This window comes from Phodopus roborovskii, unplaced genomic scaffold (genome assembly GCF_943737965.1).
Source record: "Phodopus roborovskii unplaced genomic scaffold, PHOROB, whole genome shotgun sequence".
NCBI classification, from domain to species: domain Eukaryota; kingdom Metazoa; phylum Chordata; class Mammalia; order Rodentia; family Cricetidae; genus Phodopus; species Phodopus roborovskii.
Genome location: NW_026126651.1, coordinates 3,024,666 through 3,047,311, shown reverse-complemented (window position 1 = coordinate 3,047,311; position 22,646 = coordinate 3,024,666). Strand labels below are relative to the sequence as shown.

The 22,646-nt window shown below is 55.8% G+C and overlaps 1 protein-coding gene across 1 annotated transcript in view; it reads left to right on the top strand.

Moving 5' to 3' along the window:
• Ush1c (USH1 protein network component harmonin) overlaps positions 1-14,516 on the top strand; it is a 42,069-nt gene extending 27,553 nt beyond the window's left edge. Inside the window, 12 exon segments of the mRNA XM_051174302.1 lie at positions 682-798; positions 1,230-1,691; positions 4,871-4,990; positions 6,041-6,091; positions 8,430-8,471; positions 8,999-9,052; positions 9,314-9,413; positions 11,699-11,808; positions 13,016-13,071; positions 13,431-13,539; positions 14,423-14,461; positions 14,463-14,516. Of these exon segments, the coding sequence (XP_051030259.1) occupies positions 682-798; positions 1,230-1,691; positions 4,871-4,990; positions 6,041-6,091; positions 8,430-8,471; positions 8,999-9,052; positions 9,314-9,413; positions 11,699-11,808; positions 13,016-13,071; positions 13,431-13,539; positions 14,423-14,461; positions 14,463-14,501 (1,299 nt within the window). The 3' untranslated portion in view covers positions 14,502-14,516.
• The last annotated feature ends 8,130 nt before the right edge of the window (positions 14,517-22,646 follow it).

Below are 22,646 nucleotides of genomic sequence, written 5' to 3'. Positions count from 1 at the left end.
AACCTTGGTCAAGTGTAGATGTCAAGTCTGAAACTATCTCCAGTAAATCAGGCTTAGAGTCCAAGGCTGCTCCCATCAGCACAGTGTGTCTGAGGCTAGACCTCTATAACCTGGGACTATACCTAAGAGTAAGCATGCCAATGGTACTCTCCCAGCAGGAGGCCCCTGTGTCTGAAGAAGTGAGGTGGCTGCAGGCAGTACCCTTTCTGCTACCCTTTAATGCTCCCATGAATCACAAAGCCAGGCTGATTAGATTATAAAACCAGAGAAGTCCTGGGAAATGCGAAGTGGATTAGGTCTGGCACTAAGAATAGATTAGCTTCAAAATGAAGAATAAGATTGGACTTGCATTTCTGAGGGCAGGGCAGCGCTGCGGGGGAGCAAGAGAGGGAAAGAGGTTAGGAAAGAACTCCCAGGGCCTCGGCGGGGGGGTGGGCGGGGGGTGGGGTGGACTTTGGGAGCCCGCATCCTCAGGCAATGCATGAACCCCTGCTGGTTTCGCTATCACCCTGGCATCCCTAACTTCTGTTCTCAGGCCCAGGTGGAAGAGGCCCGTTTCTTTTTCTGGATGCTGACAGGCCGGCCTGTAGGGGTGAGGGGTGGTGCAATGCCTGTGTGTGACTGCCCCTGTGATCGAGTGTGCCCTTTGTCCTCGCCTTTGGACGCCTGTCCGGGTCCCAGGTGTCTGAGACTGAGCGGGAAGACATAGAGGAATCGGAAAAGACTCAGTATTGGGTGGAGAGGCTCTGTCAGACCCGCCTCCAGCAGATTTCCTCTGCCGAGAATGAGATCACTGAGGTAACAGAACGTTCCTTGCACACAGACCCCTCTGATACCCTTAGAACAATGCACTCTGAGGGCAGCGGGAGGCATGGTGGCCATTGTTGGCCATCACCGGCCACACTGGTGTCCGCTTCACTGTCTGCAGCCCAGCCCTGACAGCTCCCATCGCCTCCTGCCTTGGGGAGGGGAGACAGTCTGTATTTATGAATTTATCTTCTGAGTGACCACAAGTCCCTCCTGTCCTGAGACAGTCCCCGCTGTAGTGCCAAGGCTCCCCCTGCACGCTCAGATGTGTCCTGCTCTAGATCATGCCCAGGTGGCATAGCCCAGGCCTCTCCTTTCTGGGGAGCTGGGGCAGCACCCACTGCTCTGACTGATGTAGAAGGAAGGGATGTTGTTGTGGATATGCTGGAAAGGGGATAATGACAGAACTTCTCCATCCCCAGATGACCACAGGGCCCCCACCTCCCCCACCTTCTGTGTCTCCCCTGGCCCCACCCTTGAGACGCTTTGCCGGTGGGCTCCACCTCCACACCACTGACCTGGATGACATCCCCCTGGACATGTTCTACTATCCCCCCAAGACTCCCTCGGCATTGCCTGTCATGCCCCACCCTCCACCCATCAACCCACCTTCCAAGGTCCCGGCCCTTCCCGTACTCCCCTCGCCAGGCCACGTGAGCGCCTCATCCTCACCTTGGGTGCAACGCGCTCCACCCCCGATTCCCATTCTTCCCCCTCCATCCATTCCCACCCAAGACCTCACGCCTACCCGCCCACTGCCCTCAGCACTGGAAGAGGCCCTGGGCAACCACCCCTTCCGCACTGGGGACCCAGGCCATCCAGCTGCTGACTGGGAGCCTGCCAGCTCCCCCACCCCAGAGCGGAGCTTCCCACCCACCCCGAAGGTACCACTCTAGTCTGCAGATTGTGCTTGCAAACACGGTGGGGTGTGGGTGCTGTTTCCGATGCCCTCCACCGCCCCGGTGAGTGGGAGCAGAGGAACATCACCTCTCCCCACCCCCCAAGTGTGCTGTCCTGTCCTGCATGTGTGTGCCAGGCCTGTGCTTACATGGCGAATTGCTGTGCGCATGAAACGAGCAGCAATGTGTTGGGTTAGCATCATTGTCTCTCTCAGCTTCTGGATAGTGGGGTGGTGGCCTGCAGGGTGGGTCTTTGTGGGTGAATAGCCCAGTCTTTATAGTAACTGAGAATGCCCCGTAAGCGGGAAGCGAACTCTGCTTTAACTGGAGAAGGGGGAGTCTGAGGGGGGTTACCCAGCTCTGAAAATAAAGGGATAACTAACTACCCAGGGTAGCCTCAGGACCTTACAGCATCCTTTGCCAAAGCACTAGCAGTGATACTGGCTTGCTGTGTAATACTCAGACACTTCTGGCCACCGCCCAAGAAATACTGAAGATGAGAGAGTTCTTAGAGATTCTCAAGTTTACTATTAAAAGATGAAAACTGTTTTTCTTGGATGTTGAGAGATTGAGCGGTGGTGTTTTCACAAAGACATATTTCCCATCGATGGAGCTTTAGCCAAAGTCTGCTTTGCAAGAGCCAATCCCTGAGGGCCATGTGAGGCTTTGATCCTACTAGCTCGTGGCCAGGCTCGTGACTCGGCTGAGGGGGCTCCCGCCCGCTGGGGGTGCAGTGTTGGAGGTGGTCGGCAGCACCCCACCAACGGCTTTCATTGGCCTGCCACTCAACTTCCCGATGGGAGAGTGGGTCTAGTAGCTCAGATCATTCAGGGGGACGGGCGATGTCAGGCTCTTGATGCTGATTACTGGCAGAGGGACTTGACCCCTGCAGCTCACATAGGGAGAGAGATGTTTCCTCTCTCCGGGAACATCTCCCCAGAGCCCCAATGGCCATCAGCTTTAGGACACTGCACTAGCCTGGCAAGAAGGTCCCATCCTTCTCTGTAAGTGACCCACCCCCCGAAAAGTGTGCAGTAGCTTTTCATTAACAAATCTGATTCTGAGACGACGCACCAGTTTCATCTTGGGTGAGAAGTAGATAGGGGCAGGCTGAAGAGTTACCATGAGGCTGGCAACCTGCCTTCCAGGAATTTGCCTTTTGAAGGGACAGCCACTACCGATACTCTTCTCTAAGGGTTCTTCTCTAAGCTAGCGCAGCTCAGGGCTTCGTCCGAGGAAGCCTCTGCCTTGTTGGGGCTTAGAGCTGGGCTGAGCCTTGAGGGATACAGCACAAAGGGGGCAGAGGAAGGGCATCAGCGCAGCAAGGAGCATGATGACTGACGGCAGAAGGGACAGTAATGGGTCAGACTGTGTAGTCTGGACTCTTGTTCTGACATCCCCTGGCTAAAGGACTTTGAGCACCTGCCTCTCGTTCTATGTGAGCCTGGACAGCCTGGTCTGTAAAATAGGAATGCAAGTACTGTGAGAACCAGACAAGTTAATACACGGGGTGGGGTGGGGTGGGGTGGGGTGGGGAGAGCGGGATGGATCAAAGCTGTAATGCCAGCTCCCCAGGGACTGAGACAGGAGGACACTGAATTCGAGGACAACTTGAGCTCCACATGAACTTCAGAACAGCCTGGGCTGCAGAGAGAGGTACCAAAACAAAACGAAAACTATAAAAAGAAGCAGAGTCTCATGTTGGCCAGGCTGGCCTTGAACTCATTATGTAGCCAAAGATGACGTCTAATATGCCTGCTTCCACCTCTCGAGTGCTGGCTTTGCAGACATGTAGTGCCTGCCTGCTGGGGCGTGAGCCTGGGACCACATCTCCACGCTGTATGAACGCGTGGAGTGTTAACCTAGGTGACGGCAGGTGCATGGTCAGAACTGCACATATTGATGTGAAGAGTTCCTAGTCCAAGTAAATCAGAGCAAAGTAAATCAGAACAAAACCGTGAATGGGAGATCATCTCAGCAAACACTGTATCAAGATTCAAGGCAGGTTCCACTCTGCTCTGACCTCCAAGGAACCCTGACCAGGGCAAGTGTAAAGCTAAGGTCCTCGCACAAGGAACCTCGAGTGTCTCGAGTGACAGAACACGCAGAGCTGTCCTTGACTCGTAGCTGCTTCATCATGCTGGCCTTCATCCCATACGCCCAGTCCTCCACCTGCTGCCCCTTGCAAGTTTTCGTTGCGTGGGTATCAGCGTGTCTGCCCAGTCACTCCCCCATCAGGAGGTTTCAGGTAGTAGAAGCAGGCCCTGCGTGTGCGTGACATCTCAGCATGGCCCGAGGAAGGTTTCAGAACCATGTCTGCATGTGTGCCCAGGCACTGTGTGGATGCCCACCGTACTGTTGAATTATTGGTGTATTTAGTCAACGCACGTTTGCGAAGCACCTACCATACGCTAGACACTCTGTAGGTACTGGGACGCACAGTTAGACAGGCAGCCGTAGTCCTGGCCCGAGACAGTGTAGTAGGAAACAAGGGGGGGGAGGGGAGGCACACACAGGTGTCGGTGCTGGGGTAAGTGTGGGGATGGGAAGCAAGAATCTGAGGGAAGCGATCATTTCCGAGCTACAACCTCAGCTGGCAAAGCTGAGGAGCAAAGGCTTCGAGGTGGCAAAAGCTGACGTCTTAGAGGCTGAAGTTGGGCAGTGTGGAGTCCGGGAAGGGGAGGGGGGTGACAAGAAGGGAAGGTGGCAGTCAGGCCTGGGGGCGTTAGCACTCTCCAGGGACCCGCCAAGGGTTTGGGGACAGGGCTGTGCCTTGATGAGAGATGGTTTACCGAGTGAGTGATCGTGTGGTTAGAACAAGTATTGTCAGTTCCAGAATGGTCTGGCCTGAGAGCTGTAGTCACCCCAGGGCTTCTGGGTACCGGAACCACAGGTGGCTTAGGTCACATCACGGGGACCTGAATACTGCCGGAGGAGGGGCTACGGAGTGACCAATGTGAAGGAGCCCTCTGTGATAGTGGCTGACTCCTTAGACACTGTGGACTTCAGTCTGTGACAAGAGCCTAGGCCAGACCTGTCAGGGTGGCTGAGTCAAGCTGGCTCCGTGCATGGGAGTGATTTGCGTGTTTGTAGAAGTACTCTGGCTACCCCTGGCCACATTCACCATGACGTCACGTGGATCTCTCTTAAACTAACCCCTGTAGCCATTTTGCCCAAGCCCACAGCCTCCACGAGGCCCTGGAGTGTCCACCATCTCTAAACCTGTCATGGTCCACCAGGAACCCAACTTCATCTACAGGCCAGCTGTGAAATCGGAGGTCCTGGTAAGCCCTTTGGGACCCTCTGGGGCATTTGTAGAGTAGCAGAACAGGATCCTCTCACTCAGATTCTGACACCTTTGGAAGGGATGTAAGAAAGAACAGAGTCAGATCAGCTGTCATCTTGTCACCTTATTGGTCAATCGATGACCCCACATGATTTGCAGTGGGTGTGATCTGACTACAAATCCCAAAGCTCCATCTGAGGACAGTAGCGTTGGGTCTAGGGAGCTGGCTGAGCTGGCGAAATGTTTGCTGTGTGAGCATGAGGACCTGAGTTTAACCCCAGCATCCACGTTTTTAGAAGCTGGGCGTGGTGACATAACCCAGTATGGAAGGGGCAGACGGGCAGGTCCTTGGGGCTTGCTGGTGGGCCAGCCCAGCCTACTTTGTGAGTTCCAGGTCACTGAGAGGCTCTGTCTCAAAAGACAGGGTGGGTGGCACCTGAAGAATGACAGCTGAGGTTGTCCTTCGGCCTCCGTGTGCATGCACACGCATGCACATATGTGTGCACGTGCACACTTGTGGGGGGGGTCGCCGTGTGTCAGACTCTGTGTGGCCTCAGAAGATGGCTCCCATCACCCCCGTTCGCAGATAGAGCTCTCCCTGTCCCCGTTTCGAGGGTCAATCCTCTCTAGGATCAGGTCCTGGGTGTGGCCCTGGGAGAGAGGAAAGGTCCACAGACCCCAGCCCCCACAGCAAAGGGAGCTGGGGCTCACAGTCACCCCACAGGCTCCGGCCTCTGACTGCCCCACAGCGGGGGACACAGCCATGGCAGAACTGTATTCCCTTCCAGGGCAGCCTGCCCACGTGTCAGGGTTTGAGCTTTAGCTGCCTTGTCAGCCCCCACAAAGGGCAAAGGTCATGCTCTGGGCCTGCCTGCTGTGGTTCATGATGTGGTGTCTCCTTAGCTTCACGGCTGCTGTTGCTGCGGGAGGCCTGGAGTGCTCCCTAACATAAGGCAGCCTCAGGCTGGCGGCCCCAGGGCCCGGCACCAGGGGGCAGACCATGCCTATTTTTAACATCCTGTGGGGACCTGTTTTTCCTTCCTGGCAGCCGCAGGAGATGCTGAAGAGGATGGTGGTGTATCAGACAGCGTTCAGACAAGTAAAACGGCACCCACGTAGCCAGCTGTGTGTCTAGTAGTCCTGCCTGTCTGGTCCTCCCTCCCCTCCTCCCCCCTGGTCTCCCTGTGCCTCACCCCACCTTCTCCACGCTAGTGCCTAGCGGTTTCAAGGCACCCCAAGTACCACTTACTGGGAAGCCTCAGGCCAGCACTCTGTCACCCCGCCCCAGCAAAAGGGCACCGGTGGCTTTTCAATACCCTCTGGTGGTCCAAGGAAGTAGGACAGAGGGGCCCCCGCAGACCAGGATTAGCCCTGGCTCCATGCATAGGACAGGAGGGGGTGGGGTGGGGTGGGGCAGCTGGGTACCTCCCCGCCCCTTCAGCCTGTACTTGCTCAGGGCAGATCTCAGCTTTTCCTAGCCACAGGAGATGGCAGCAGCTGGGCCTCTCCCTCCACCTGGGGCCCACAGGGACTTGGAAGTCCTTGCTGGCATCTGAGTCGGGTCAGGCCATCTAGCCCCCCCACACCCCGGGGCTTCCTTCCATCCAGTGAAAGAGGCCCCAAGTCAAAGGCCACCTGGCTTGCAGTCTCCCTCCTCCCCCACGCACGCACGAGCCGATTTCATAGGCAGAGAATAGAGGGTGGAGCACAGGCAAGCGTCTGTAAGAAACTGCCCACGGCCCAGGGCCCGCGGCCCAGGACAGGGCACGCTAACCCTTAGGAGTGTGCTGTGCCTAGCCCGGCAGCTGAGGTCATCAGGGGCCCATCTTTCCTGCAGCCTGGCGGAAGAGCGCTGCTGTCTTCCCTCTGCCACAGAAGCGAAGGCAGGGAGTCACGCTCAATGTCCCCTCTAGTGTCAGACCCTGGACTCACATCCAGGACACTGGGTCTGCGGCCAGGCCAGCCCTTAAGCATTGGGTCACCTGCCTCTCAAAGCACCGCCCTTGCCCAGCAGGCACCGGAGGCCCTCAGAAGGAAAGAGATAGCAACTCAGGGCGTATGGTTTCAGGCTTGCAGCTAAACCCTTGGCCTCCTCCCAGCGACCCCGTGACCTTAGGCGTTCATGTCACTTCTGTGGCTTCAGATCTGCTGGGCCAAGGGTGGAGCTCTCTTAAGGCAAACCAGCAGTAATGCTTTGTAAGTCTCAGAATTCACACAAGACCCGCCACCCAGCCATCCATGCCTAAGAACAGTACTCAGAGTCCCACAGTGGGGACTGTGGCCAGCGTGGCCCAGCATTCCAGAAGGGACGGCCAGGGACAGACAGGAGGCAAAGGTATGGATTCCAGATTCTGCCTAGTAATGTCCCTGGTGCTGAGATGTGCTGTGTCCCGTGTCCTGTGTGCTGCCTGAAATGCAGGGTCTGCCCTGGACACGGTCTCTGACCTTGGCCAGACAGATCCAAGGCCTCACTGGGGCTCAGACTGGGAATAAAAGTCTAGGGAAAGAGGGTGCGGGTAGACACCCGTTGAAGTTGGGCCCTCGTCTTGTGCCCAGACTTTCAGAGCTGTAATCTGGGTGTGGCAGGATCTCTGGGCTCCTCACGGAGACCTGGTGAGGCCCAGGGATCTGCATGGCCACCTGTCCAGTGGGGGCTGACTGTGGAATAGCACCCTGGCTTCCAAAGCGGGAGGGTGCCCTAGTTTGGCTTACTGTGAGTGACTCTTGGGCCACTTGCTCTGGCTTTGCCGGCTTCTCACCATATTGTTTCCAAGTCCTGGCCACTTTGCCACAGCAACCTCAGAGCCAGGGCCCCAGACCTGTGGACCTTTTCCATCTCCCTTGGGGAGGGAGGCCTCTTAGCTCCACAGCGAGAGAGTGGCCAGACAACTGCCCCCAAACTGGCCCCCACCTCTCTCCCGTTGGCTTTGAGTGGCACCTGCCTGCGCCAGTCATTTTGTGGCTGTATTCTGGGGGGGGGGGCAGGCGGCCTCCTAGACAGACCCGCCCCCTCCATGAGGTCAGGAGAAGCAGCATGGCTTCACCCCTATGGCCTGGTCACATCCTCCAGTGGGGACATGGAAGGCCAGCGTGGGCCAACAGTCCTACAAGAATGAAAGTTTCTGTGAGGTGAGGACCAGCTGCCTCAACATCCAGATCGCAGTGGTAACCCTGAAGCCGCAGATGGCCACCCGTTGACCAGAGCAGAGACAGGGCCAGGCCCCTCCAAATGCTGCCTGCCGCTTACTGCTTGCCACCAAGCAGGGTCTTCCATCTGCTGTCGCTGCCAACCTCCTCCCTCTACGCCCACCCCGACCGCAACTACTCCCTTCCCCTGCCCCCCCCCCTCGCCCTCTTCCTTGCCTGTCTGAGCTTGCATGTCCTGTGCTCCTCCGTGGGTTCTTCTCCCCATCCTAAAGCCCTTCCTTTGCTTCCAGGATTTCAGAAAATATGAAGAAGGCTTTGACCCCTACTCCATGGTAAGAGGGAGCTCTTCAGCTCGGGGGGCGCAGTCCCCCAAATGAGGAAGAGTTGGAGCTTTTTTTATCCTGCACCCTGGGGCACACAAAGAGCCCTAACAATGCCCCTGTCTTTCCCATAAAGGTTCTGTTTAGGCAGCCTTTCCATGAGAACCATGGGGTGTGTGCTGTGTGTGTACATGTATACATGTGCACATGCATGCGTGTAATGCATGTGCAGGAATGTGTTGCATGTGTACATGCCCACATATGTACGTGTGCTGTGGAGTTATTATAGCAGCTACTTTTCTGAACACTAGCTTCATGCCAGGCAGCAGTCATGTGTTCACAAGGCTCTTTCTTCCATCATCCCTGTAAGCCTACAGCAGTGATGCTTGGGGCTGCAAAAGTGAATGCGTGCGTGCGTGCGTGCGTGTGTGCGTGCATGCGTGCGTGCATGCATGTGTGTATGCTCGTTGTCAAGGCCAGGGACGCTGTCACCTTCCAGCAGGTTCGCAACTGTCCCCACCCTGGTTTTTCGTTTCTAGTTCTCGCCAGAGCAGATCGCAGGGAAGGATGTCCGGCTTCTGCGAATCAAGAAGGTACCTGGTCATGGGGTGGAGGCTGGTCACCAATCTTCTCTACCCCTGCCATCTTTGTCCCTTGCTTATTCTACTCCTAGGCAACTCAGCAGGTTCCTGCTCGTCTCCTCATTCCTTGTGGGGGCCACATACTCAACCCAGACCTGCTTTCTCCCATGACTCTCTCATGACCTCTGCACTCTGTAGCCCTGTGAGAGACTTCCCGGTGCCCCACAGGAGGCTGCCTGTGTGGCCACCTAAGACCTGCATTTCTCCACCCAGGAGGGATCTTTAGACTTGGCCCTGGAGGGTGGAGTGGACTCCCCTGTGGGGAAGGTGGTCGTCTCTGCTGTTTATGAAGGGGGAGCTGCTGAGCGGCACGGTGAGTATGGGCTGGCTGTGCCTCCTTGCGGGATGGTGTGACCGCTATACCAGATGATGCAGGGAGCAGACATCCGCTGGCTTCAGATGGCCTCACGGTTGTTCGAGAATGTCAGGCCCATCCAGCAAACCATCGAGCTAGTCTGAGACATTGCCTGAGGCTGGGCCATGGTGCCAGGACCGGAGGTGGCATGCCTAGATGCCACCCTGCCTTCTAGGGACCCCCAAGGCCAGTGACAGAAATGGGCTCAGAATTACAGCTCCTTACAGTAGCAGGATCACCAGCAGGATTGGTGGGGACGATGATGGGAGGAAAGCCTTGAGAACCCAGAGGGTATGGGGTGCAGTGAAGCCCTCAAAGCTGAGCACCACAGCCTGTGGCGGAAGGGAGGGAGGGAAAGAAGGAGGGAGGGAGGAAGGGAGGGAGGGAGGCAGGGAGGAGAAAGGGGCAGGGAGAGGCATCCTGGGGATCTAGCAGGTGGTCTGTGGAAAAGGATCAACCCACTTCTTCAAGGATCCCCAGCCAGTAAAAGATGTAGGCAGGACTTGAACCCAGGCAAATTGGCCATTTGGTTTAATGCCTGGTATAAGTACCGCCTCTAGGGAGGTCTCCAGCAGCCTGGCCCCTTCCTCAGAGCCAGAGACCTCCCACACTCCCCCAGACACACTGGTCCCCCCATGCCCTCTTCCCTTTCAACAAGAACGCCTTCGGCTGTGGCAGAGGCGGCTCAGCTGGTAGAGCACTTGCCTAGCGCGTGCGAGCCCTGAGCTCCATCCTCAGCACCAGGGCCAGCATGTGCCTGTAGTCCCAGCACTTGGGATCTGGGAGCATGAGGACAAGAAGTTGAAGGCAACATAGTGAGTTTGAGGCCAGCCTGGGCTACGTAAGACCCCCATTTCACAACTAAACAGAGCTCCAGAACCCAGTGTCTACCGACTCAGGCTGTCTCTTGCTTCACACTCAACTCGCTGCCCTGTAGCCTTTGAAACCGTGTGTCAAACCGCGCTCCTGATGCGTCTGCCACACCAGGAAGGACTTCTGTGCCCCAGAGCTCTTTGTAGAACCACCCTAGGCAAGCGCAGGAAACCCTAGGGTCAGCTCCCTCCAGGCTAGAACGAGGCCCTCCCATGGCCACAGGGGGTTAGGGTGGGAGGGTAGAGGGCCAGAGCCTGAGACGGGAGCCTGGGATTAAAGGTTCCTGCTGGCTGGCAGTAACTGAGGTAAGCCATGCACCCTGGCTACCTGGGTGCTGTCCAGCCCTGCCAACCACGGCCTTGGCCTCAGAGAGCCCACCGAGTCCCACCCAGAGCCTTCAGCTCACTTCTCCTTTGCTAGATAAATATCATAACTTCCTGTTACCACACTCTCCTCTTCTACCCCTATTTCTGTGCAACCTGAAGGACGCTTTGCTGCCTGGCCTGCCCGTGCCAGCCGCTGCCTTCCCTCATGGCCTTACTGGGAGTAGCTTATCCTCAGCCCCTCTGCTCAGGGAAATCTGCTGTATGAAGTTTGGTCCTGGGTTAGAAATCCCAGGACATGCCCAGGAACACCAGTTCCAAACTATTATGGCTGCCGCCCCACTGACCGGCACAGCCCACATCCCTGCGGCCTTCACACTTGAAAGTGACTGCCATGTAACCCAGAGCTCTGTCCAAAAAGGAGGTCTGATGGCCGAGGGGTGCCTGAGGCTCTGACGGGTCTTGCAGTGAGAAACGTGTTCTGTCTACACGTCTTGCCCTCCTAAAGTCACTAGCTCCCAGGACTGCGTATGGAGCAGCACATGTCAACGATGTTGATGTTCTCCTTAGCACTCACCTGTTGAGTGCCTGTTCTGTGTGAAGTGCTGTAAGGCATGCTAGAGTGGTGAACCAGGAAGACAGCCCTGCCGTGTGGAGCTGCGGGGAGGGACCACCGCAAGCATGGGAATGGCTGTGCTCAAACTGCGAAAATGATGAGCGTGGGAAAAGGGGGTGCCCGGAGGGAACAGAAGGGACTTGATTTTGATGGAGCTAGTGTGGCGGCACTAGGGAGGTGGAGCTGTCCGTGATGGCCCAGAAATGCAGGTCCATCCTGCTGCAGAGTGCAGATCAGGGACTCCTCTGCAGGGCCTAGAGAACACCTGTGGGAGGGGCCTGAGGAACTGAGCCTGTTTTGCCTTGCAAGAGCTTTCAGAGCTCAGGATGGGCCCTCTTCCGCCCCGCCCCAGTAATAAGCCACTCAAAGCCCTGAATCAGGCACATGTCTAAGTGGTCTAAGAGAGGTGGCCTCTCTGCTTCTTCCTGAAGGTGGTGTTGTCAAAGGAGATGAGATCATGGCCATCAACGGCAAGATTGTGACGGACTACACGCTGGCGGAGGCGGAGGCCGCACTGCACAAGGCCTGGAATCAGGGCGGGGTGAGAATGAGCCCCTCCCCCCCTCCATCACCACCTCCTCAGACCCTGGTGTCTGAAGCCTGATCTTACAATGCCAATGGCCCAGTCCAGGGCTGGTACCCAAGGTCCACACAGTGGATTGGACTTCAAAGGCTACAGCTCCGAGAATTGCCACTTCTCACTTAGTCTTGAATCCCAGCATCCTCTCACTTAGTCTTGAATCCCAGCATCCAGCGGCACAAACGCAGAGTCCTGACTGGAGGTGGCCACCTATCCCCACCCCACTCCCCCCCCCCCCAAAAAAACCCACAAAATCCTCCAAGGTCTTCTCTGAGTGTGCGCTAAGTAGAAACCAAGCAAGTTTCTGGCGGGGCTGCCAGAGAGTGAACAGACCAGAGGGCAGATGAACGAGGCAGTCTGTCCCATGATCAGCAGGTATTGCCACACGGCTCAGGGCTCCCACCCGGCTGTGCAGCGCAGTGTGAAGGGGTGCCCTCCCACAGACTATCGCGTAAATGGCGCCCACTCACGGTGTGCAGCGCACAGCCTGTGACACTGTGTGCAGGCAGCTGAGCCTGAGGTACTAAGTTCAGTGCCGAGGAAGCTGACCAGATGGGCCTGGGACCCACATGAAAAGATGTGGAGAAGAGAAGACCAACGGGTAACACAACGGCCGTCTGTGGTGATCTGAAGGGCTGTGCTAGGACAGAGGGAGCGGCTGTGTTCTGTGCTCCTGGGGGGGGGGTCAATCTTAGGAGCTTTGGCATGGGGGAGGGGCGGTGCTGTTTCAGGACTTGCCAGTGGACACACCCAAGGCCGGGTGGACACTGATGAGCAAGTGAGCCAGGGGACTGAGGGTCAGGGTCAGAGGATGAGGCCGGAAGAGCCCGTGTTTGCTGTGGCTCAGGGTTACAGGTGCAGCTCCTCGGGGGCACATCTTCCTAGCGTGTATCCCAGACTTCAAGGGGTCACATCTATGAGTCCGTGTGACTGCCCAGCCCCGGCCCATGGATTCACATGGGAACTTGGTGCCAACTGAGGGCCGGCCTTGCAGCCCGCGTCTGGGGGAGGGTTTTCCTAGGATGTGGGCCTCCAGAAGGGAACCCCAGCTTTCACTGTGGCCTGGCTGACCCTGGCCTGTGAGCCCGAGAATGGAACAGCACACACCACAGGCAGATGCATCACTCACCCCTCGTGTGACCTGTGGTCACACGGTTTCTCTCCACAGGACTGGATAGACCTTGTGGTTGCCGTTTGTCCCCCCAAGGAATACGACGATGAGCTGTAAGTGTGTTTGCACACTCTTCTCTTGCTTTCCCTGTCCTCCCAGGATCCTGGCCACCTTCCTGCAGCCTCACCCAGGGACAGGGTGGCCCTGGGGACACCTCTGCTAGCAATCATGGGGCCTGGAACACCCTGGGACAGAGTCTCTGACCTTAGTAGTACTGCCTCCCATTCTCTGGCCCACCTTCCCCTGGCCAGCAGTCTGCATCCCTCACGCCCTGAAGAATCTATAGAGCCCATTGGAACCCAGGCCCAGGCCGGACAGGAGATGCGGGGACCCATGCAGAGAGAGGTCCTGCAGAGCCTCACCCAGCAGTAACTGTGTCCCTCCTGTCCCCTGCCCCACCCTGCACGTGTAGCTCTTCTCTTCCCTCTGCAGCAGCAGAGAGCCCCCAGCCGGTGCGAAAGCAGCTTGGAGCCCGTGAGCCCGTGTGTAGACGCGGGGTCTTCCCGCAGCTGGAGCCCGCGGTGACTCGGCAGGCAGCTGTAGGGCCCTGTCTGCCCGTGCTGCGTGCCATGTTCTGCCAACGATCTTAGCACGTTCTTTGGACTGGTATCTAAAGGGAGGCAGACATGTCACCCTTGGAGCTGCTGGGACATTAGAGCTTAAGGGGGCGCAAGGCCCCGTTGGCGGCCCTGGCTTGGGGCCTGGGAGTCCTGACGCCCATAGCCCTTGGGACCGGCTTTGCATCACAGTAATGGGACAGGGGGCACAGTGGTGCCTCCCACCTGCTGGGCTAGGCAGGAGAGTGGGCCCACTGACAAGAACCCCTTCCGGGGCCCCTGTGCCCTGCTTGGGCAGAGCCAGGCCATTCGGGCTCTCTAAGCTGGTCCAAACAATCAGGTTGGTGGGTTCCACCGACGTGCCCTGTCATGTCCTAAGTCCTGCTTTGGGACATTGCCATTGGTGTCCTTTCCTCCTTGATCTGGCCCCTCTCCGGCGTACCACGGAGTCAAGCTTCGGAGTGTGCTTCCCTATGTGTGTGCTGTGTTTGGAGCTGTGGCTCTGGCCTTGATTGTGGCCGGAAGCCCAGGGCAGCGCCAACCGTGGGCTCATTAGCTGCTTCTGTTACGATGTTCCCAAAGCATGGCTCATGCTCCACACACCGAGACAGTGGGCCTGGCCTGCTGTGTGGATGGCCATTTCCTCACCTGCTCTTGATAAGTGGGTGACTCCTTCCGGCTGTTCCCATCCCCCTCATCCTGACAGCCCTCTGCCTCCCTCCTCACTGGCCTCCTGGGTGCTGCAGCTGGTGTGAGCTGAAGTGAGGGGCCCCTGAAGTGGGGCCAGCTGTAGACAGAGGGTCAGTCACAAGGCTTGTCCACCCTGTCTGTTTCCTCTCCTTCACAGGACCTTCTTCTAAAGTCCGGAGAGAGAGGACAGCCCAACTCCATCCTGGAGTCCAGCAGACTCTGCACCTAGCCCCTGAATTCAGCCTGAGAAACAGTCCCTGACCCTGTGCCCCACACAAGGTGCCCTGAGGGATTCCAGCTCCCATTTCTTCCAGCTCTGAGAACCCCACCCCTCCCGGCTCTGGAGTGCTCCCTCCTTCAGACCAAGGAGCACTCAGCTCCTGCAGCGCCCTCTACCCCTTCTCTCTCCCACCATAATCACTGCTGAAAACCTGACTGCCAGTCCGCTAATAAACAAGGCCGGCTCCTTCTCCGGCTTCTGGGATGAATGTGCGTGGAGAGCAGATTCAAGGCTGTTAAATAAAAACCTAGAGTCATGCCCCGTGGCTGTTATCTGAGCATGACATAGAGGGCTGGTGGCCAGGCCTGGCTCAGGGCTAAGCACGGGGTGACAGGAGCTCCAAGCTGGGCTTCCAGGTGTCCCTGGCAGCGAGGTGGCAGGCCTTTGCCCTGTTCCCTCAAAGGGGCACCTCAAGGGGAGAGTGACCCGGCTGCTACCAGAGACGACACTGCAGCTCCTAAGCCGCCAGGGTGGGGTGGGGAGGGACAAAGGTACCGAGTTCACCCCCCCCCCCGCGTGCACAGAATATAACCCAGCAGAAGTTTAGCAAGAAGAGAAGATGTCAGCAAGGACAAGACAGGACCTCTTAGATACTCACTCCCTGCAGAGAGAGAGCTGCCATCCCTTATTGAACCCAACACGTACAGTATTAATCAGATAAGAATCGGAACGGTCCAGACAGCTTGTTTAAAGTAGGGCTCAGGACAAGGCCTAGGGGACAGCTGGGAACAGAATCCACGGGGGGGGGGCAGGCATGGGGAGCTGTAGTGACATGGGACTGGGTCCCCACAAGGGACAGAGCTCCTCTTCTGTACCTGCATACAGAATCTACTCCCATCCCTAGACACGCAGACAAACTGAAGCTAAGGAGGAAGGGTGACTTGTCAGAGTCCCAAGGGCTGCCCTGCCCTCTGTCGCCTCACAGAAACACAGCCTGAAGGCTGGGGCCCTGAAGATGCTCTCTGCTCCGGGCTCCCTGCATCCCTGCGTACCTTCCCTTTCACTGAAGCTGCTTCCCATGGCTGTCTGGGCTGCCAGGCCAGCTCTGAGCTTTGCACCTCTGTCTCTGGAAAGCTGAGGCCACAGCCTCTGTCCCTAGGGGCTCCCTTGGGCCTCTGCAGCTGGAAAGTGTCTTCCCAGCCGGATCCAGCCTGCTCTGCTCCTCACTCCAAGTCGTATAAGGCGCTATTCCCAGAGTTTAGGACTTTATTCCCTTTGATCCCAGCAGGAACAGAGCAGGGGGTGGGTGGGGTAGGGAAAAAGAGAGAGGGAGGGAGGGAGAGAGAGAGAGAGAGAGAGAGAGAGAGAGAGAGAGAGAAGGCAGGTGGGCTGCCGGCAGGCAGTGGGTGTGGTCAGTCCTGCTTGGGTGGGGGGTTTACAGATGGCTTTAGCAGAGGACAGTCCCCATCTTCAGGAGGCCTCATTTACTGGTTCAAGTTCACCACAGGGCAAAAGCTATGTTCATTCAACAGAAACCAGACTTCAGGGGTATACGGTGTGATGCGCTCTGGTAGTGTTGGGCAAGGGGAGGAAGCCAGAGCTCCAAGGCAGCCATTGGATCAGGACGGGGGAGCCCTACGGCTCTGCCTGCCGTGTGCCGCGGTGCGTGTTAGGGTTACAAGTGCATTTGCTCACAGTATTTCCTGCTCACGATGCCACTTCTCTTTGGAACAGGAGGGTCTCCATAGGCCTGTGTGCCAGTGCTCCTCTGTTTGGTGAAATTGGGACATGGGGAAACTAGAAAGGGAAGTTCTAGGCCTTTGGGGGTTATATGGGTTGGAATGTGACACGTCTCCCGCTGGCTCATGCATGTGAATACTTGGTTCCCTCAACTGGTGGCACTTTGGGAAGGTTGTGGGTTCTTTAGAGAGGAGAAGTGGATTTCTGGGGGCAGCCCTCGAGGCGTCATAGCTCCTCGTCTCCTTTCCTGTCTGCTCACTAATTCCCGGCTGCAGGGGCTGCCACCACGCCCGCCCCTCCACGAGGGGCTGGGTCCTGACCAAAGCTGCTTTTGTCAGATTTTATTTTGTTTTGTTTTATTTATTTTTGCCCCAGCAGTGTGAGAAGTTGGTAACCCTGGACTGGACTGTTTTCCTAAAAGTCATCTCTTCCTCTGCTTTTCTCTTCTGGCTCCTCTGCGAAGTGCTCCCACCATTAAAACCTGCCTCATCCACCGCGGGCTGGAAAGCAACCCATCTGCCTGATCCTAGGCCGAAGCCTCCAAACCTGTGAACCCGAACAAGTTTCCCGTTCCTTTTAATTTGATTGCTCCAGATATGTTGCCACAGCAACGGAGAGCAGGCCTGGGTGCCTGTCGTGGGACATCAGCGGCCGTGTGACCGGTGACACTCGCACTGTGCTGAGGCCACACTGAAGTCAGCCACACCATCCTTGCACAGGACTGCAGGAGGGAGACAGCGCTGTTACCTTCCGTAGGAAACAGAGGAACCAAGCTTCCCATATCAAGCCTGAGCTTTCACAGGGAGCACGGATTCGGTTCAGACACCACTGCTTCCAATAAATGAGGAAGACGCAGCTGCCGTGTGGAATTAGATTTGGGGAGCATCAGGGGACCCCCCCGCTCTGTTTCCCCCCCCCCCCGTCTGTTTCATATGACTTCCCTACTGTAGGGCGAGCTAAAACTGCAACAGAATCGTGTCTGTGCCACTTGGAACTCTTGAAGGTCTCTCTCCTGTCCTACGGACAGTCCAAACTCCTGCCTGGCTACCAAAGCCCTGGGTCACCTGCTCCCTGGCCTCTTCTCCAGCCCTGTCTCCCACCAGTCACCTCCTTGGCTCTGGCTACACTGACTCCGGTTTCCTGGTCTGCCCATGGTCCATTGCTTCTCTGTACCCTTGTGCTTGACTGCTCTTCGTTACATCGCCTTCAAAGCCGCGGGACCTCTCTGTGCACCCTTGAAGGCCTAGATCATCCATGGAAGGAAGCCTGGGGTTTGGCATGGCTGACAACTCGGTGAGCTCTGACCCTTAGGGCTGGAATAGATAGAAAACCCCAACTCCAGAGGACAATTAAGTCGCAGGAAAGAATCCAGGAGTGTTTGAGGGGGGTTGGCTGAGTCAGATGCTGAAACAAAGGCACTGGAACTCCGTTCTGGATTCCTTATTCAGGCACGGTTTTCCCAAAGAATAAGAGTATGCGCGCGCCCGCGCACACACACACACACACACACACACACACACACACACACACGCACACACATGCGCACACACACACGGAGACAGAGAGAGAGCAATAAATACATTGCATATAAATAATTATATATGGAGACCTTTTAAGTTGGTTATTGTGCTATTTTTTACATTTTTAACGTCTCATACGTATGAGTGATTTGTCAGCACGTCTGCGCACCATGTGCATGCAGTGCCCTCAGAGGCCAGAAGAGGGCGGCAGATCCCCTGGAACTGGAGTTACAGATGATTGTAAGCCTCTGTGTGTGTGCTGGGGGTCAAACCTGGGTCCTCTGCAAGAGCAGCCCATGCTCTTAATTGCTGAGCCATCTCTCCAGCCCCTGCCATGTTGATTTTAAGGAACTGGCTCACTCAAGTGTGGCCTCAAGCAATTCTAAGGTCTCTGAGGGAGGCCAGCATGGTAGGGCACATTCGTGTAAGTGCAGCCTGGTCGTCAGCAGAGCACTCTATTCCTTGGGGATATCAGCATTTTTTAAGTGTGTGTGGGCAGGTGTGGGGGACCATCACCATCCTCACAACCTCAGGCCTCTGAGATAGAAAATTACTGCCTCTTAAGAAGTAAGCAGTATGATCAGCCGAACATTCCAAGATATAGGCTTGCGGTTTCACAGCCAGTTAAAGAATAGCTCGGGGCTATCTCTCCTGCTGCAATTTACAGCCAGTCACAGGTTAGCCAAACAACTTAGGGCATTCCTTCTACTGACCTTCTCACCCTGCCTATATGCCGGTGTCCATGCCCTGGCTCCGTGCAAACCCTGCTCACATCCTGCCCACGGCCCTATATAAGCCTCCCCCAAGGAAATGAAATGTGTCAGCCTGATCAGAACACTGTCTTGCTGTCCATTCTTCATCCCCCCCCTCGTCCCCCTTTCCCTTCTCGGTGTCCCCGGTTCGTCGTTGACTGCCCCGCGGAAGGGGTGGTGGTGTATTGGTGTATGTACACATGTATGCAGGGGTGCACACTTGGCTATTTACATAGGTGCTGGGGATTTGAACTTGGGTCCTGAAGCCTGCACAAGCCCTCTTGCTACTGTATGGTTTTTCCTATTGAGACTGAACTGACTGAACAAGGTAAAATCCACCACACTATGGAGGGTAATCACCCAAAGTCTACTGATGCTAATGCTCATTAAGCCCATCTCAAAACACCTAGATATGTTTGCCCAAATGTCTGGGTGCTGCGGCCTGCCACGCTGACCCATGAAATTACCCACCGTACCGTCTCGTGGCTCTGCCCCCACTTTGGCCAGCTTTGTTCCCAGATGCCCTGGTGGCTGCTGATATTCTAACCCTCTGTCCTTGTAGCTCGAGGACGGAGGTCATCACTCTCACCCATGGGCTTCCCAAAGGGAGACAGGACAGGAGCGGCCCGGGCGCTGCTCAGGACAGCTGCGGGTGTCCCTCCGCCTGGGAGGAGCCTTCTTGCCAGCGTGTGGCCCGAGGAGGGACGTGGGGAACCGAGGGTGGACCCTGTGACTGGGGTTTCCAACAGCTGGTCCTCAAATGCCCTCAGAAGTGACGCCTGAAGTCCCCCCCCCCAGCCACATTTATCACTCACTTTCACATCGGATTGTGAAGGTCAGAAGAATCAGGGATGAGAAGCTTAGAGAAGCCCTTGACTCATGATCAATATTAACGTCTCAAGAATCTGGGATTCACGCCAGAAAGAGCAGGCTGGGACCATCTCACCCGAGGGGGGGAGAGTTCCGAAAATGGTGATCCCTTATCCTGACTCACTTGCATCAATTGAGGGAACCCTTCCCCTCCATGTACAGCTCAGTGCAGAGCCGTGCGCAATGCGTGCGTGCACACGCGCGTGCACACACACACACACACACCTGCCCTTTCTCTAGGGGAGGAGGCTGAGTGTGTGTGCTTAAACGCATGCTCACGTGTGTATGCTGGGTTTTAAATATTCGTCTCCATTAATTTTATCCTGAATCCATAGAGCCCCTGGCAACTCCCCCACTCTGTCTGTGTGCCTGCTGGAGGAGCCTCCTGCGAGTGGACTTCTAGAGCATTTTGCCTCTGTGAGATTGATTTATTTTGCTTATTAAAATTCCTTAAGTAGGGCTGGAGAGATAGCTCAGGCGTTAAGAGCATTGCCTTAACTCTTGCAGAGTTCAATTCCCAGCACCCACATGGTGGCTCACAACCATCTGTAATGAGCTCTGGCGCCCCCTTCTGGAGTGCAGGCAGACCTGCAGGGAGAACACGGTGTACATAATAAACAATCAACACTCTTTTTAAAAATCCTCAAGTGGAGGGAAGTGGAGGGAGAGGAAATGATAATGAAGGGAACGGAGGAAGCCCGCCCATGTGTCAGCACACACCTTGACCCCACCACGGAGGTAGATGAAAGAACCAGCTCAAGCCCATCCTCAGCTACACATCAAGCTCAAGGCCTTGAGGCTAGCCTGAGCTACACCTGAGTCTGACCAAAGCACAGGGACTGAATATGATGGAAGTGCATTAGCTCCACAAATGCAAACCCCTTATAGTCAACATGTATGCATAAAAACGTATGAAACTTTCACTACAATTCAATTACTTTTGTGTGCACATTTGTACATGTGGCATAATTGTACCACGACACGTGTATGAAGGTCAGAGGACAGCTTTCAAGAGTCAGCTCTCTTCTTCTACCGCATGAGTCACGAGGTCCAACTCAGGTCATAAGCTTGGTGGCAAGCGCCTTTACCCACTGCGCTATGTCATCCGCCCTCATTTTAAAATGTTTTTAAGGACAATTATTCCCCTGTGGGTCACACATTTGTGCCACGTGCTTTTTCCTTTTTGTGGTATGGAGATGGCACTCGGGGCTTTCACACACTGGGCAGTCAGTGATCTGAGATCCCCCTCCTGCCTGCAATTCCCTCCCTCCCGTCTTTTTAAAGACTGGACACTGCATACCCCAGGCTGCCCTCGGCTATGGGGAACAGTGTGAATGCCCCACCCGAGTTCACCTCCATCTTTGGCTGCTATCTGTCACATGCATATTTGTTACGAGTATGTTTTCCCTCCAGCTTGGTCTCACTGCCGCGCCAGCCCCAAATAACACACAGAGACGCTGTATTAGATATAAAGCTGCTGGCCTGTTATAGCATTTCTTATTGGCTAGCTCTGTCTTAAATACTAACCCATTTCTATCAATCTAAGTATTTCCACGTGGTCTCATCTTACTGGAGAGAGGGTCCGGACCTCTGTTCTCTTGGTCCTACATGTTGAATCTCCTCCTACCTCTCCCCCGAAATCCTTCCTGTTTCCTAGTCCCGCCTATCTTGCTTTCCTATTGGCCAACAGTGCTTTATTCATTAATCAACAAGAGAAACATATTTACAGAATGATATCTCCCATCACATATTTGCCTAACCCTTTGAGACTTTGCTTCAACAGCAGGCACAAACTTGGAAGTATGATTTCTGAGCCCTTTGGGACAGAACTGTCACCTAAACAGCCAGCTACAGTCTGATCCTCACGTCTACAAAGGGCAAAACATCTCTAGGGAAAGTGGCAGCCAAGTCTCCCGACATCACACCAGATTTCCTGGCTTAGGGAGGCCCCAGAGCTTCCCTCGTGAGAAAGGAGAAATCGAGAGATTTGACTTCTGCACAGCCCACGGGTAGATGGGAAGTGTGTGGGTGGGAGAGTAGCAGAGAGCATGCTGGGAAAGCAGTGACGGCAGAGATGCTCCCTCTGCCTGCATGTGGCACAGATGACCATTCTGACTACAGGTTCTTTGTCAGGTAAGGGGACTTTAGGGCCAGGGAGCCAGAGTCTACTGTGTGGGCCGGATCAGTCAGCCGACAGGTACCACACAGCCAGATGCTACCTGATACAGAACTAAACCATTGACACGGTCCACCAGCGACCAGCCGCCTGCCTCCTCGGGCCTGCGGCTTCCCAGTCAGAGTCCACGGAGAGGTTTGGTGAAGGTTGACCAATCCAGGAGGGATTCCAAAGCTTTTATGGGAGTTTTCAAAAGTGCCTCTGCCTCCCGGGACATTACATCCACCCTGATAATTAAACAGAACGGGAGACAGCTCAGGAGGTAGAGCTTGAGGGTCTGAGTTCGGATCTCCGGAACCCACACACAGTCGAGTGGACAAGCCTGTTACCCCAGCCACGGTGAGATAAGAGGCAGAGACTCCCTGGGGACTTTCGGGCCAGCCTGGGGCCAGACAGCAATGAAGATCTGTCTCAAACAGCGCAGAGAGTGAGGATGAGCACTTGAGGTGGTCCTCAGACCCCACATGTTAGCCGCGCAGTGGCGTGTGCACTCATGACGTAATGCATGTCAGCGAGAAAACTGAGGCCAATTTATAGACGTCAATTTGCCACTTCACTGAGCTTGCAGACAGCTGTTGCACTGGAGGGTAAACACTGTCCCTGCCTGAGTCAGTCATACATCTATGCACTCATTCATTCATTCCTAACAAACACTGACTGAGATTACTCAACGCTGTGCTCGACCCAGCTCCTCATGAGTGTCAGCCTGAGCCCGCAGCCCTCCCAGCACAGCTGGGAAATCTGCAACCTAACGCAGGGCTGGGGGCAGGAGGCGGAACCTTCCAGGGGACCTGCCTTGGGGGGGGGGGGCAAAGAGACCTTCAGAAGGAAGGGACACTGGAAGCCAGCTCTGGGAGCTTAGAGGCTGGTGACTGGGTGGTGGGGACAGCGGAGATGCTGTCCCCTCTGCTGTCCCCACAGCAAGGACATCTTGCAGGAGTGGAGTCTATTTGGAGAAGGCCTCAGCTGCACATCCTAGGGAACCCACATCATGCTCCATGACCTTCTCAGAGTACTTCACCATGCCAAGACTCACGAGCTCACTAATGTGTCTGGGACACGCCTCCCAGCTCCACGGCCGCGTGCACCTCAGCAGCCCTGTC